Source organism: Neurospora tetraspora, assembly GCF_033439725.1.
Source record: "Neurospora tetraspora strain CBS 560.94 chromosome Unknown B0H65scaffold_6, whole genome shotgun sequence".
NCBI lineage: Eukaryota > Fungi > Ascomycota > Sordariomycetes > Sordariales > Sordariaceae > Neurospora > Neurospora tetraspora.
In genome coordinates this window covers 226,193-240,983 of record NW_026944388.1, presented here as the reverse complement: position 1 = coordinate 240,983, position 14,791 = coordinate 226,193, and the positions used below count along the sequence as shown (strand labels likewise).

The 14,791-nt window shown below is 52.6% G+C and overlaps 4 protein-coding genes across 4 annotated transcripts; 3 read left to right on the top strand and 1 right to left on the bottom strand.

Annotated features, from left to right (window-relative positions):
* Positions 1 to 2,308: 2,308 nt before the first annotated feature.
* B0H65DRAFT_248140 (uncharacterized protein) lies at positions 2,309 to 3,905 on the top strand. The gene is made up of 2 exons (XM_062822426.1): positions 2,309 to 3,307; positions 3,387 to 3,905. The coding sequence occupies exons 1-2, from the start codon at positions 2,485 to 2,487 to the stop codon at positions 3,491 to 3,493; spliced, it is 930 nt and encodes a 309-aa protein (XP_062679005.1). The 5' UTR covers positions 2,309 to 2,484; the 3' UTR covers positions 3,494 to 3,905.
* Positions 3,906 to 4,242: 337 nt separating this feature from the next.
* B0H65DRAFT_248126 (ribosomal protein L13-domain-containing protein) lies at positions 4,243 to 5,153 on the bottom strand. The gene is made up of 2 exons (XM_062822425.1): positions 4,973 to 5,153; positions 4,243 to 4,856 (listed from the first exon to the last, which is right to left on the bottom strand). Exons 1-2 carry the CDS (start codon positions 4,991 to 4,993, stop codon positions 4,326 to 4,328), a joined length of 552 nt encoding a protein of 183 aa, XP_062679004.1. The 5' UTR covers positions 4,994 to 5,153; the 3' UTR covers positions 4,243 to 4,325.
* An 811-nt stretch (positions 5,154 to 5,964) lies between these two features.
* B0H65DRAFT_248068 (superoxide dismutase) lies at positions 5,965 to 7,499 on the top strand. Its single transcript, XM_062822424.1, has 2 exons — positions 5,965 to 6,439; positions 6,597 to 7,499. Exons 1-2 carry the CDS (start codon positions 6,248 to 6,250, stop codon positions 7,377 to 7,379), a joined length of 975 nt encoding a protein of 324 aa, XP_062679003.1. The 5' UTR covers positions 5,965 to 6,247; the 3' UTR covers positions 7,380 to 7,499.
* Positions 7,500 to 12,255: 4,756 nt separating this feature from the next.
* On the top strand, positions 12,256 to 14,138 carry B0H65DRAFT_577537 (uncharacterized protein; the record flags this gene model as incomplete). The annotated part of the gene is made up of 6 exons (XM_062830696.1): positions 12,256 to 12,270; positions 12,350 to 12,499; positions 12,564 to 12,899; positions 12,950 to 13,111; positions 13,170 to 14,039; positions 14,099 to 14,138. 6 exons carry the CDS (start codon positions 12,256 to 12,258, stop codon positions 14,117 to 14,119), a joined length of 1,554 nt encoding a protein of 517 aa, XP_062679002.1. The 3' UTR covers positions 14,120 to 14,138.
* Between the last annotated feature and the right edge of the window lie 653 nt (positions 14,139 to 14,791).

Below are 14,791 nucleotides of genomic sequence, written 5' to 3'. Positions count from 1 at the left end.
GGATTCAGACTCGGATTCGCCAGTCGAGGGTGAGCCCTGTGTGTCCTGTTGCGCATCGATTCCCGGCGGCGGTCTCGAGGGGGACGGGAGTTGTGGTCTGGTTACCACCTAGGCGCCGGCCGGAGAGGCTGGTGTTTCGTCTTGTCGCTCTCGTAGTCAGATGAGGTCTTCTTGTCTCGGTCTCCGCGGGTTACGTTGGGCTATCGGTTTGCTATTCCGCGTCTCTCATGCTGGCGGACAATTGCAGGTGTTGCTACTCCCAAGTTGCCAACTGAACGTTAAAAGGTACTAGAGGGATGCGATAGATGAGCGGGGTCGCATGCGCCTCCCGTCGTCGGGATGTGCTGGCGTCGTCCTAAACTGTTCGTTGCTGTCGAGGGGTTGGGTTGTATGATGGCTGTTGTCGCCAGTAGCTAAAAGGTAGAGGTACCTTTCGGGATATGATACTGTAATCCTGTTGTATCCTCGCTGTACACACTGGACACACAAATCACAACGGGGGCACCGCCGTCATTGCAATGTCCTGGATGTTCGGTCAGGGCAATGGAAGGTGCCCTCCCTGGTCGGTGCACTGGACCTTCGCGATGGATCCCACTCTAAAAATTGAGCCCCCACTCAGCCCAGTTTCCACGCCTATAACCCTGACAGGCCCCGGCCGGCTAGACCTGTCAACCCAAAAGGGGTATTTACACCTTGGCTTCCTCTTTGTTCTTTTTCTACATTGAAACCTTCCATTCCAGCTTGCTGGACAAACTCTTATATATATTGGCCATCTCTTGCCAGGATTCTCCGCATCCTTGCCCACACCTCGTCCTATGTTTTGGCTCTGGTGTCTGGACGTCCAAAGCATTGCTGTTCTTCGATTAGATGGTCTCAGGGTTATGTGTGCATTTGCCCCTTCCGATGAGGATCCCTTCTCCTGAAAGAGAAGATAAATCACGGGGAGGTAAAAGTGCACAAGCTGCGTCCATCCACTCTATGAACAAACAAAAATCTGACGTCTAAGAACGGGTTATGGAGATTGAAAGGTTAAGAGAGAAGGGCTCTGGTCAATATATAGGAAGGTGAAGATTTCATCCAAGGGTAAATGATGGACGGTATAGTGAAGTTACAGTCGATTCTTGGTAGCTGATCCAAATTTGATACGAGCAAGAACTCAAACTGTGACTTGATATTCCAACCTTCCGTTGGAGGATAACTCAACCATTGGTTCTAGTTACCTGAGACAGAGTAACCCTTTGGTGAAACCAACTCCATGGCCTAGATATGGCTTTGTTGATCAGCATCTACTACCAAATGGCTTTCAACCATTGAAGATGATCCCATATTTTGGCAGAGGACTGACAAAGAGTATCACATCCAAAAGAGCAGGTCATAGACATGTAAGTAATAAGAAGCTCTCATAAGAGCCATCAATATGCTGATTGATACGGAGATGTTGCTGACAGCGACAGGAAACATGGCGCTCGGGCCATGCCGTAGTACGATGCCAATCGAGTCTCCGTCTGTGGCGTTGCGGCGGTCCGACCCCGCAGCCTTTCAACGCCGTGCAACCCCTCTTGTTAACGGGTTGACGGGAACAGCATGCAAACGTTGTTGAACGACATTCAAACACTCTCCACGGGTGTGCCTGTTAGATCCGGGTGCGAGCAAAAGTACGTAATCTCATATGTCGATGGTTGGAAGAGGAGTTGGTGACACGGCAAGACCGGAGAAGAAGTGTAAAAGTCTAGAGGTAGCAATTCTTAAGTGCCCCTGGGGCCGTAGGCTTGTAGCGGCCGTCAGCCTTCTGGGATGGAAATCCCGTGGCATTCGGCGGACTCCGGAGGGTCCACCCCATCTGAGGAGCTCGACGTTACTTGATTTTCCCCACAAACTGGAGGGCAAGCCAACCGTTCCCTGCCGTCAAACCAACACATCTGGGCCACATCTGGAACCGCCGCGGGAACGTCTTGTCTTCCCGGACATGGGCACGGGGCGGAAGGCCGCGCACCCGCGCGCCACTGGCCTGGTGAATAGCTGCGCTCCAAGGCGCATTCCGATCGTCCTTGTGCCCATTTCGTTATCGGACGTTATTCACAGTTACCAAGCTGCGTTACCACATGGAACGCTCGGTCAAGGGGGCCGATGAGGTAGGTAGCCGAGGAGGTGGTGGGAAGGGGGATGTCGCCTGTCTGCCATGACACTTTCAGACAGACGAAGCTTCCAAGTTGATATAAAACTGTTTGTCCCCGACTCGGTCTCAAGTGAAGATCTCTCTTTGTTCTTTGCTCCATTTCTCTATCTTTCAGCTACTCTTCAGCTACAGACGATATCCACATCACTGCGTAAGCTTAACTTAGGTTTGCTTGCCGGACTTGCTTGCCCCAAGTCCCTCTCACAGCTTGACGCCATTGCATATTCAACGCATCTTCCTCTCTATTCCCGGATCTCATAATCCCCCGCACCGTTCTCCTCAACTCCGAGCCGAGAACCCCTCTCTATATGCTTCCACATCGGCCCAAAACCACCACGGTCAACGACACGATGGCTCGCCTTTCTGCTGCCCGCTATGGCAAGGACAATGTCCGCGTCTACAAGGTCCACAAGGATGAGAAGACCGGCCAGCAGTCGGTCACCGAGATGACCGTCTGCTGCCTTCTCGAGGGCGAGATCGAGACGTCGTACACCCAGGCCGATAACAGCGTTATTGTCGCTACCGACTCCATCAAGAACACCATCTACATCAAGGCCAAGGAGCACCCCGTCAACCCTCCCGAGCTGTACGCCAGCATCCTGGGCCAGCACTTCCTCGACAAGTACGCCCACATCAGCGCCGCCCACATCGACGTGACCGTCCACCGCTGGACGCGCATGGTCATCGACGGCCAGCCCCACCCCCACAGCTACCTGCGCGACGGCCAGGAGACCCGCAACGTCGAGGCCACCGTCACTCGGGACGGCGTCGCCATCAAGAGCGGCATCGTCGGCCTCCAGGTGCTCAAGAGCACCGGCTCCGCCTTCCACGGCTTTGTCCGTGACGAGTTCACCACCCTCAAGGAGACGTGGGACCGCATTCTTTCTACCGACGTGGACGCCGGCTGGACCTGGAAGAAGTTCGCCAACCTGGCGGCCGTTCAGGAGGGTGTTGAGCGCTTCGACGCTGCGTGGGAGGCTGCCCGCAACATCACGCTCAAGACGTTTGCGGAGGACGAGTCGGCGTCGGTGCAGAACACCATGTACAAGATGTGCGAGCAGATCTTGGATGCGGTGCCCGAGACGGAGAAGACCAACTATTCGCTGCCCAACAAGCACTACTTTGAAGTTGGTGAGTACTACTTTTGCAAACCCCGCTGTCGTTTCCTTAAAAAGGTCAGATAGACAGACAACTAACACCCGACAAACAGACCTCAGCTGGCACAAGGGCCTCCAGAACACCGGCAAGGACGCCGAGGTGTTTGCTCCCCAGTCTGGTCCCAACGGTCTCATCAAGTGCGAGGTGTCTCGCTCGTAGGCTGTTGAACCCTTGTTTTTGATCAAGTCACACGTTTTTTCTTTTTTTCTTTTATGATATCACCATTTTCTTGCATTCCCCCTCACGTTGCGAGGGGTTGGTTGGCGGGCAGGCGTACGTTTTAAAGGTGGGAAGATGTTGTTGATACCTTTGTACAACGGATCATCATGAAAGGCTATGTACATCTTGACTGGCGTTGATTTTCAGGGGTAACCAAATAAACTTCCACTTATGAACAAGCAAGCATCTGAGCAGCACTGCTAGCTGAATTATCGGAACACCACGTGAATGTACGTTGTCATTTGGATGAACCTGGCTTTTGAGCTTCCTGAGCCTTCAAGTGGATGGATATAGGGATCTGTTCTTTGCCCTGTGCCTCACACCATAAATATTGAATGGATGCAGACTGCGCTCATGAGTCGTGATCATGGTATCTTGTTGAGTGATGTATTTGTACAATGAGAGGCCCTCTTTTCTAACCCAAGTTCGTACTTGGTCCGTTGCGCGCTGGGCTCACGGACCGGCTTCCCATGTAATATACAGACTGACACTGGCGGCATGGCCCGTGAATAGCACAACCCGAGTAGCCTTCAGCCGAAGCAACAACACCGAAGGAGATATCTCGCTCCAACCAGGCCGTTGTCCACATGATCTTCCTCACAGTTGACGGAGTCCTCAGTCCCCGACGACGAGACGGTTCGTAACGGCTCGATGTAGATTCGTCCCTACATCTCTTTCTCTCCCGTTCCTCTGACACTCCTCCATGAGTAGATAGCCAACCCCAGTGCCTTCAAACCCCTCACACCTTGCACAACCCCACCTCATGGGTTCTTCATATCCTCTCTCCGTCCGCCTCCCTGATAGCCTTAACAGCCTCCTCCCATCCCGGAGCGCCCACGACCTTGCCGCCAAACCGCACCAAGTTATCCTTGTACGGGTGCGCATCGCCCTCAAACGCCTTCAGCCTCGCCAGTCTCTTGTCGCGCAGCCTGTTCTTGGGCAGCATGCCGCTGACGGCCTTGCGCAGCACCTCGGCGCCGCCGTGCTTCTCCATCAGCGCGTCCATGGTGATGGCCTGCAGCGAACCCGGGCGGGTGTTGTGGCGGTAGTACGTCTTGCGCCACTTCTTGTGGCCCGTCGTGTACAGGGCCGCGCAGTTGGTCACGACTACGTAGTCGCCGCAGTCGGTGGAGGGATCCCAGATCGGCTTGTGCTTGCCCATCAGGATGGTGGCGATGCGCGAGGCCATGCGACCGAGAGAAGGGGGAGTGATGGCCTCAGGAGGGGCCTTGATGGTCGAGAGGGTGGGGTGAGGCGTGACGGCGGAGATGTGGTGCCAGACACGGGAGTAGGCTAGTCGGGTCTGTCGCAAGACGGGTGGTTAGTCATGGTGGTGACGATGTGAGGGAAAGCAGTAAGTGTTAAGGTGACAAGACAAGAACAGAATGGGACAGTTATGTCCAGACAGGGAAAACTTACAGCTCCGACTGTTTGCGACATCTTGACGGTATTGCGAGGTTGGTGATGTAGGCGTATATGGTGGTTTAAGAGAGGATTAGGTGGATAAGGCAGGTATGAGAACCACTGGGAACGAGTCCCTCATCGACTGGTGGTAAGAAAACCTCTATGTGTTGTCGTCCGGGTCAATTGAATGACACGGGATCGGGCGGGCTCCGGAGTGTTCGAGACGGCGGGTTCGGCAGGCGCGAGGAAGTCCGGGGCTGTCGCGGCGAACGGGTATCAAATGTGGTCCGGTATCACGGGAAGCAGAATGGAGCTCCTCCAGAAGGGCACAGAGCCTGCCAAGCCCAAAGCTGCGATCACTTTTCTTGCTGGAAAATTTCCACTTGCGATTGGGGTATGACGGCCCGTTGGCAGTTGGCGGGGTGGCTACGGTGGTCCGCAAGTCTCGGTGTGCAATTGGAGAAAGCACTAACAAATACCAACCCGGCGCACTTGGAGCTCTCTTTCACTGATGTTCCAGTGTGCCAATGCCTGCACTTCCTTCCCCGGTATCACACACTTTCAGGGACGCCTAAATCGACTGTGTACCATTCTTAGGCGACTGTGTGGGGCCATACAAACTCGTTGCCAAGATAGGCTCCTGACAACCAAGACTCCAAGCTTGGCATCAACTTCGCGCTGCCCGCAATCATCACCAAATCCTCGCCAAAAGTCATCATTTTGAACCACGACAACGAAGGCTCAAAACCGCCTTTTTCGAAGCATTCAATTCTCATTCTCACGCGCGGGCCTCTCACCGGCCCCTTACACCCCCAGAACTAACCCTAACTTCGTCGTTAACTTGGGGACACAGTCGGATTAGAATCGCACACAGTCGATTTAGGCAATCCGCGACCGAGGAACCGGACGCAGCGGAGCTCCAGTTGGCCGCCCGCAAAAAGTGGTCCCGGGAGCGGGAAGATGCCGTCGCTTTGAAATCAACATTCTGGCAGGCCGACATCTCCTCCCTGCCGTCTTCAGTGATCATGGGAAAACGACATTTCGCACTCCAGTGAGGTGACTCCCAGCACTTGTCAAGAAAACAGTGAGGAATCTCACCAGAAGAGTCGCATTTACCCCGGCTTTTAGGGATCCGTAGATCGGAGTCAAAACGTTGTTGTACTCTTGTCATCCCCTCCTTTGCCGAACGTGGGGCTCTCCTCCATCGCCTTCTATACAAATCCATCGTCTCACCACCACATCTATACTGTCCTCATATTGCCGTCGCTTCCTCTTAGTGCTTGAAAACCGATGCCACCTTACACTGCCAGACATATTATAAGTATCTCTAGTCTAGCTTTAGCAGGTTTTGGAGGCGCGTACCTTTGGCAACAACGTCAACAAAAAAGGAATTATTTCCAGTCACAGTCATCCCCGGCTGCTCCCAAATCATCAACCCCGAAGATAGCAGGCAACATGGCTTCCATCACAACCCCTTTTCAGGTTTGTTTATTCCCTTCCACTACCCTCATCATGAGACATGCCTCCTTGAGTCTTGGCCCAAAACCTTTACTTTAAATGAAAGGGTCCAAGCCTGTCTCACATATCTCACTCACCTTACTCAACCTCCAGAGACATGTCATACTAACCCGTTTCACAGACCCTCTTCGCGGTGCCCATGCACTGCGAAAGCTGCGTTAACGACGTCTCAAGCGCCCTCTACAAGCTTCCCGGAATCACCAAAGTAGAAGCCAACCTTCAAGACCAGCTGCTCACGATAGAAGGCACGGCCGCGCCCTCCGCCATCGTTGACACCATCCAGTCCACGGGCCGTGACGCCATCCTGCGCGGTTCCGGCGGCTCCCACGGCGCCGCCGTCAGCATCCTCGAGACCTACCACAAACCCACCCTAGACAAGTTCGTGCCCGCCCCAGGCGCCTCCGACCGCATGGTCCGCGGCCTGGCCCGCATGGTCCAGGTAAACAACTCGACTACGCTCGTCGACCTCACGCTGCGCGGCATCGCGCCGGGTACCTACCGCGCTACGATTCGTGAGTTCGGCGACCTCGCGCGGGGCGTCGAGTCGGCCGGCCCGGTGTGGTCCGGCGCTGCTACGCTGACTGCCGACACCAAGGCGCAGGTTTCTGATCCCAACGCCCCGCGCGGCGTGCTCGGAACGGTGGAGGTCAACAAGGACGGACACGGGAGCGTGTTCCTTAGCCACCCGTTCCAGATCTGGGAGTTGATTGGGCATGCGCTTGCTGTCGCGCCGGTGTCGGTGGATGAGAGCAAGGGAAGTGCGTTGGAGAATGATGAGAATACGGTGGTGGGCGTGATTGCGAGGAGCGCGGGCGTGTGGGATAATGATAAGACGGTGTGCTCGTGCACGGGGAAGACGCTGTGGGAGGAGAGGAAGGATGAGGTTAAGAAGGGGATGTTGTGATTACCTACCATGAGGTCTGTATGATGTGATGAGGTCATTTTTGCTAGATGTACAATATGGGTGATGGATGGATGGGTGGCGGGAAGAGGTGGAAAGGTGTAAAAATTTGGAACATGTATAACGGTCCTAAGAAAGATCGAGTTAGCACGCGCGGGCAGGCAACTTGTAGGATATGATGTGAAATGAATATTTCATGGCGTTCAAATGGATGGTACAGCGTCCAATAGAGGTAGCTGCCAATGTGTGAAAGCAATTATGACGAAGCAGTTCGGTTCAAACTGAGGGTTAACTCCCATCACAGATTTCAAACTAGGTATCAATTACAAATGGATGAATGTGATTCGGCGACCAAGTCTATCACACAAACTTCGTCGTATTCAAACATTAGACAATTTTCACAGGACACAAGTCTAAACCAACATGTTACATCTCTTTCGGCATAATAAGTCGAGTGTCTTTGCTTGACACCCATTAAAGGAGCGTGTTAGTGAAACAATGGGTTTTGTGTGTAACCGGCCCGAGACACGGAAGTGGTTGTCTGCTCGGTGGCTTTACCACCTTGATGGACAACAACGTAGTATACAACCAAAAAAAAACCGTAGGATTGTGGGATTCGCAGTGGGGGATGGTTGGCTAAATCGCATCTGTGTTATAAATCCCATCAAGCTTTCGGGTTCTTTTGAATCTTGAAAGGGATGAAAAGGAAGGATCAGGGTGTTTTGGTTTTTCTTAGGCGTTCTTGACGGGTAGAGAAGTACTAGTGTAGAAGTCTTGGTGTTTCCTTGTGTTACAGTCATGCGGGTAGAGGCAGGAGAAACACTCGTCGATGGCAACTTTGTCTTGTGGGAAAATGACCCCACGCATCACAAACCGGAAGGAGAACGGAACGAGTGTCATCAGTGACCAAAATCCGGGCGGTGAGACAAGTAACTTGGTCTGGTGTTATGCCAAATTCAACCTCTAGAATGTCTTCTCCGGATGCATATGGGTGTTGAACACAAGACGTAAAAGGCAATCAGAGTGTCCAGCGCTAGTCTGTATATACCCTGTTGACGGATTTTTAGTCAAGCTGGTCAATGACTTCCAAGCTGCCCCCCGCAGGTTATCATGTTGGACAGCCCCGGGGTTAGGTATCCCCGGATTTGCAGCTCGTCATTTTGATATTCCGAATTTCCGAGCTACGCGATGGGATTCTTTAGGGTCCCAGTGCGAAACAGCTTGAGCATGCAGGAGAACAGCGCCAGCCTTTACCCCTTGCCTACCTGAGTTAGGTCTGGCCCGTTGAAGGCCCGGCTGGACGGTCGATCGATGCCCGCAAGGTGCCGAACCATGTCTTTTCTTTGGTAACATCGCGGTGCCCGAAGATTCTTTTGACATTCCACGCTTGCTGCGCCGTTGCGGCGCCGTTGTCGGCATTCAAGAATTTGCGAATGCAGCTAAGACAGCCTTATGAACAGGTATAAGCGCCGGGGCTGTTTGAGGTCACAGAAGAGACCTGGTTGAGCAGGGAACTGAAGTAAAGATCAACAGGTTGAACTGACGGGAGAGGGAAGATTGGAGAAGATACACAGGCAGTGTTCGAGAGAGAAGTCGGCTGTGATGCCTGATAATTGGTAGGGTTGACTGGCGGTCTCACCCTATGGCCCATTCATCTCGAGTGCTAGTCCTGTGATAGGGAGTGAGTTACCATATTCAGCCCGAATCCGAGGCAGTGGAATGATCCAGCATCTTATTTTGGGCTCAACCCGTTTTGTTCTTGTCTCCGCTCACCTTGTGTTTGACAAGACGAACGACTCTAGCCGGCATGGTCCAGTGTTCGTGTGTCATCTTGATGGTTGTGAGATTAGCAACTATAGACCATCATATGAGAAGCTTGACACACATCCAGCTGAGGGACCTCTATCATTGTTGTTGCCGTGTCTGCAGAGTCCAGACATAGTCACTGTCACTGTCACAGAACGTTGGCAATGCATTGAACCAATATCTCGACTCGCTGGTGGTGAGTGGGTTGAGACGGTTCGTTTCGGTGAAAAGTGATGGCGCTTAGATAGCACCCAAGAGGCATGTTCCCAGAATTTGGTGATGGGAAGCTTCGAGATGCTCGCATTGCTCCTGAAGGCCATGGGAAACGGCCTGGCTATCTGTGCCTCGGGACAAGTCCGAGACCATGATGAAAGACTGGGATAAGCTTCTTGGTGTTGAGAGATGAATTCCCCGCAAGAGATACGGTATGATCGTCCACGTGGTATCAGTGGAATAGCTTCAAGCTGTGTGTAGTAATCCGGCAGCCACGATGACGATGAGGGTCGAGAAAAGGTTGAAAGTGCGAAGTCCCGAATTCCGTCTGAACGGGAAGGGACGAAGTTGGAAATACGCGCCAGGAACCAGTTGCCAAGACCGATCTAAGTTTCGATTGAACCAATCAGTGGGTGGGATGGTCGTGGATTCCATCTTGCATGAGCGAGGTGGGTCGTGATTCGCAAGGGTTCAACGGTTCTGTGACAGTGGTGCACGTCCGTCCACCGACCGCATTGCAACCGAAACGAACCCCTTCCACCCCTCCTCCGAGCTGTCAACTCAAAGTCTCACTCTTTGAAATTCATGCACACAACTGTTCGAAAAGCGGAAATAAGAGAAAGACATGGACCATGAACCGGCTCACCTCCCAGAGTGGAAAACGATCTGAGCCAAGACATAGAAAGTTTAACGGTTTGGGAAACTGCTGGAAGAACTCATGCTACCCTGCAAGCTCTACACGTGTGCACTACCTATTCTTGACCTGGGACTACTACCGTAGATGCCGCAGCAGGCAATCTCATCACATCAGCCTGTTCCCTTCTTGACGTCCGAGTTCTCTGAAGTCTGAGCAGTGGTCCCATTAACTCCGTCTCTGTCCCGGCCATATAGAATGCCATTGTTTTCCCGCGCCTTTCATAGGCATACATGTGACGAGAACCGGAAGCTTATCATGGTGGTGGGCCGACCCAGTCTTGGAAAACATTCGATGGTAGAGCCATTTAAACGTGCAATTTGTTTCCTTGACACCACATTCACGATACTGCCACTGCCAATGCTCGGCAACATAAGAGAAGCCAGGAGAGCCCTCGTTTCGGTAGACAAGAGGCCGAGTGAAGATGGAGAGAGGTTCAAACTCGGAAGCCCCTGGAAGTGTCACTTTTGCATGTCTCTGACACCAACAAGATACTTTGCATCAACGGGCCATCCATGCTCAATCCCTTTGCAACATTGGCCTCTTGGGTTCCGTCCGTGTCTCTAAACTTTGTCTCCTCGTTTACGCTCCCTTTTGATCTCGGTTCCTATATCATCGTCATGGTGAAAGAGTCCCAGGCCGGAGATTCAGTTGCAACATTGAAATTTGTGCAGAGTTGCAGTTAGGTGTCTTCCAGTTGTCCTGACCTGGCCGGGTTGCCCCTGTGAGCATGGACCACAAAGGCTCAGAGGCTCTTGCCCTAGCGTCATCAGTGTTTTGGCAACCCGGCAAGCGCGGTCCACTCACCCATGATCGCCCAAACTCACCCCAGACACGCCCCCACAGCTGTCCACATGTCCACTGACGGCTTTGATATCTCGACGCTCCGATCTCATCACCCTCGCTCTTCTCCACCACAAACACCAACAATTCCCTCTGCCGATTCGCAAGATACCTTGGCTACGCGGCCTCTTTTCTTCGTCACTGGACGATATTCTCTCATTTCCATTGTTCCGGTCACGATCGACCGCCAAAAGCCTGTCCTTTCTGTTATACCAGACCATACAGCCAGCAACTTGCATCCATTCCTCCTACACTTACACTATTCCTAATTGGCAACTGATAGCCGCCTGCCTTTGAGTCGATCAGAGACATTCACTCTTCGGGCTGATCCCAATCCTCCCCCGCGATCTCAAGGACAATTTCCGAGCAGCTGGACCGGGCGCCTGTTGGCTGGTTTTGATCTTCGTTGACTGCATCCGTATAAGCCGGTATCTATCTGGATTGGTATTGCTGGATCATCAATTGGTACCCCAGTTACATACCACTAGATCAGGGTCCAGAGACTACAGAGTACAGGTTACCTTTCCTGCTGTCATCATCTGCATCCTGCAATTCGATATTGCTCCCGCCGGCCTCTACCCGCTGGTACCTGAACATCATCACCTGGACCTGCGTCGTGGGGTCCAACAGCAAAGACCAAAGACGGACAATACCATTGTGCGAGAATCGAAAAAGTCAGATCACAGGCCGTCACATGCCAAGCTGCCGCTAATTCAGCAACATCATCATTTATAGCGGCCATCGTCCGTCCCACGTTCCTACGGGTCCCACGAACGGAGCATCGGACTCCACTGAGAAGTTGTAGGGGAGCTTTTGGGCCCACGAACGAGGCGCGGGGATCTCGCCGTTTCTGCCCAGGCCGACCAGCCCAACAAGACAAGCACAGCCAGACCTGTGAAGAGAGCTGCTAGCGGTGCAAAAAAAATTTACAGTGTGCGGAGCGGTCGAAGCGGTGCCATCCTGCCGCTGACTCGACCAGCCAAGAGCGAGCACCCCTGTTGCCGCCCTTGCTGCCACCCTGCTCCCCCTCGCTACTGGTCCCCCAGGTCCCATACAGTGGCCTGCCCAATCCGCCCACTTATACAAGACAACAGGCCTGGCCACGCTCAACCCCTCTGCATGTTTCGCTATTACTCTTGAGTCGTCCCGATACACCACCTCCTATTTCTCCATTGCTTCGGGTCCGCGTGGGCCAAAAGTTTAAGATTCTCGCGACTTGTTTCCCAGAAGGGCTTCCAGGTGTTCCTTTCTCTGTTTTCGCATCTCCCGCTGCTCCGAGCCCGGCGTCAACCCGACATCACGCACGTCTAACAACACCTCAACATGTCGCTAAAAATGGTCAGTACACCTTTTCGTCCCATATCGCCTCCTTCCATCCGATCTGGTTCACAAAGCTCACGCGTCATGATGGCTATAGGAAATAGAGACTTGGGTCTCTGCCCTGGCGCAGTATGACAATAGCGAGTTCGATGCTGCATTGCAGGATTTCGAAAAGATTGCCGACACTTCCAAGATCCTCTTCAACATGGGCGTTATTCATGCGACACTGGGTCAACACGAGCAAGCTGTAAGTCGCGGAACATACTCTTTCTTGTTACACGGACCTAAGCTTACTTGTACTCTTCAATCAGGTCGAGTGCTATCAACGAGCGATCCGGCTTGATCAGTACCTAGCTGTCGCATACTTCCAACAGGGTGTTTCCAACTTCTTGCTTGGCGATTTCGAAGAGGCATTGGCCAATTTCAACGATACACTCCTATATCTTCGAGGCAACCAAGTCATTGACTACGCGCAGCTGGGCCTTCTCTTCAAGCTCTACTCATGCGAAGTCCTTTTCAATCGTGGTCTTTGCTACATCTACCTTCAACAAACCGAAGCTGGTATGCAGGATTTGTCGTATGCGGCCAAGGAGAAGGTGGTTGAGGACCATAATGTCATCGATGAAGCAATCAAGGAGAACGCAGAGGTAAGCGCATCGCGGATCTCAAAATTGGACTATTGCTGACAAGTGCTTAGGGCTACACCGTTTTTTCTATCCCAGTGGGCGTCGTCTACCGACCAAACGAAGCGAAAGTGCGAAACCTAAAGACCAAAGACTACCTTGGGAAAGCCCGCCTAGTCGCAACCTCAGATGCGAACAATGCTTTCACTGGCTTTACTGGTGCTGAAATCAAGAATGTTAGTCTCTCTCGTTTTCCGTTCCCCTCTTTTGCAGTTGCTGACACCAGGGAACTAGGCTGGGAAACTTGAGGTCAAGGATGATAGGCCAGTCGAGTCGCTATCTTTCGCCGCTACCAACCTCGTCAAGCCTGGGCTACAGAGCAGAAGGCAACAGTCGGAGCCCCCGACCAACCGCAGCATGTTCCCGCCGACACCGCCGCCCGAGAATGAAAAGTCACAGATGAGCCGCGGTGCTTCTGTCCGAAACGGACCCAAACCCATGCCGGCTAAGCTCAACCTCGATAAGGTCCGACCGAGCGATCGCTACGAAAAGACGTCTCCGGAAGAGCCCTCTAGGCGGCCTTCTCGCGCAGCATCGGCCACCCCATCCCGAGGTTTCTCCCAACGTGAGCAGCCACCGCCGTCAAGAATGAGACGGACTCAAGAGCAAGAGGAGGACAGTTACCCGGCCGAACTATACGATATGTACGGCGGCCCCGGTCCCAACCGAAACAGCCGCGGACAGAGGAGCGACCGAGGCGCCCCTCGATACATCCAGGAAGAGGACGAAGAGAGCGACTATGACGTTTCCTTCGATGAGGGCGAATTTGAGATGGTGTCTGGTCGTAGGCCAAGTTACAACACGGTTCGAAGCTCCGGAACACGCGGTTCTTCTAGGCGGCCTGAACTTCGCAGCATCCGTGTTAAGGTCCATGCTGGCGATGTTCGCTACATCATGGTCGGAACTGCCATTGAGTTCCCCGACTTTGAGGAGAAGATCAGGAGCAAGTTTGGGATTCGCCGCCGCATCAAGATCAAAATCAAGGATGACGACTCGCCAGATGGTGACATGATCACGGTGGGCGATCAAGACGATCTTGACATGCTCATTGAAACTGTCAAGCAAAATGCAAGGAAACAAAAATTGGAGACTGGGAAGATGGAGGTAAGTTTTGCCGCTTGTCAATTGTCCTGCTGCACTGTTCGTACTAACAACATCAATAGGTCTGGGTTCAGGAGATTTAGAACCAGTTCGCCATTTCGGTTTTGCTACGCTCACCAATTATACCCCCAGACCGATAACGACGGACTGATGCATGAAGTTACGATGTTGTCCTCTTCTTTTCTTGTTCTGTTCTTCGGGATTTACTTCCGAAGTTAAGTCCTCATTCGAGTATCTCGTCTGGGGCTTTGTCGACAGACCTGTACTTCTCGCATGAGAGGCTGTGCCCTCTATGCTTTGTATCGCAATACCCCTTTTGCATATCAGACTGTTGTTTTTTTCTATCTTTGCATGGCATGTTTGGACATATAAGGTGAAGGCGTTGGGTACCGAGGAACAAATAAATCCTAATATGTTGGCCTTGAAAATATTGGCTTGTTGCTCTTTCATAAATACCATCCTGGTGACATCCCATTTATCTTGGATATGACTCCCTTACCGTGTTCTATATCTTTTTTCTTACACTTCGAGACGTGAAGATTGTTGAAGTTGGGTGTAGGAGGATGTATAAGAACGATGATTGCTTGAAAACATAGTTTGATGATCGCGGGCAGTCTTCAGTTGGTCAGCATATCGTTCTCAATGTTGAGATGATGGATGGAGGAGTCATGACGGACGAGTTTCAGGAAGGAAATGTTAGTGTAACAAGGGAAGAACCCCACTGTAACACCCCACTCCTTGAAAGCACTGCAAGT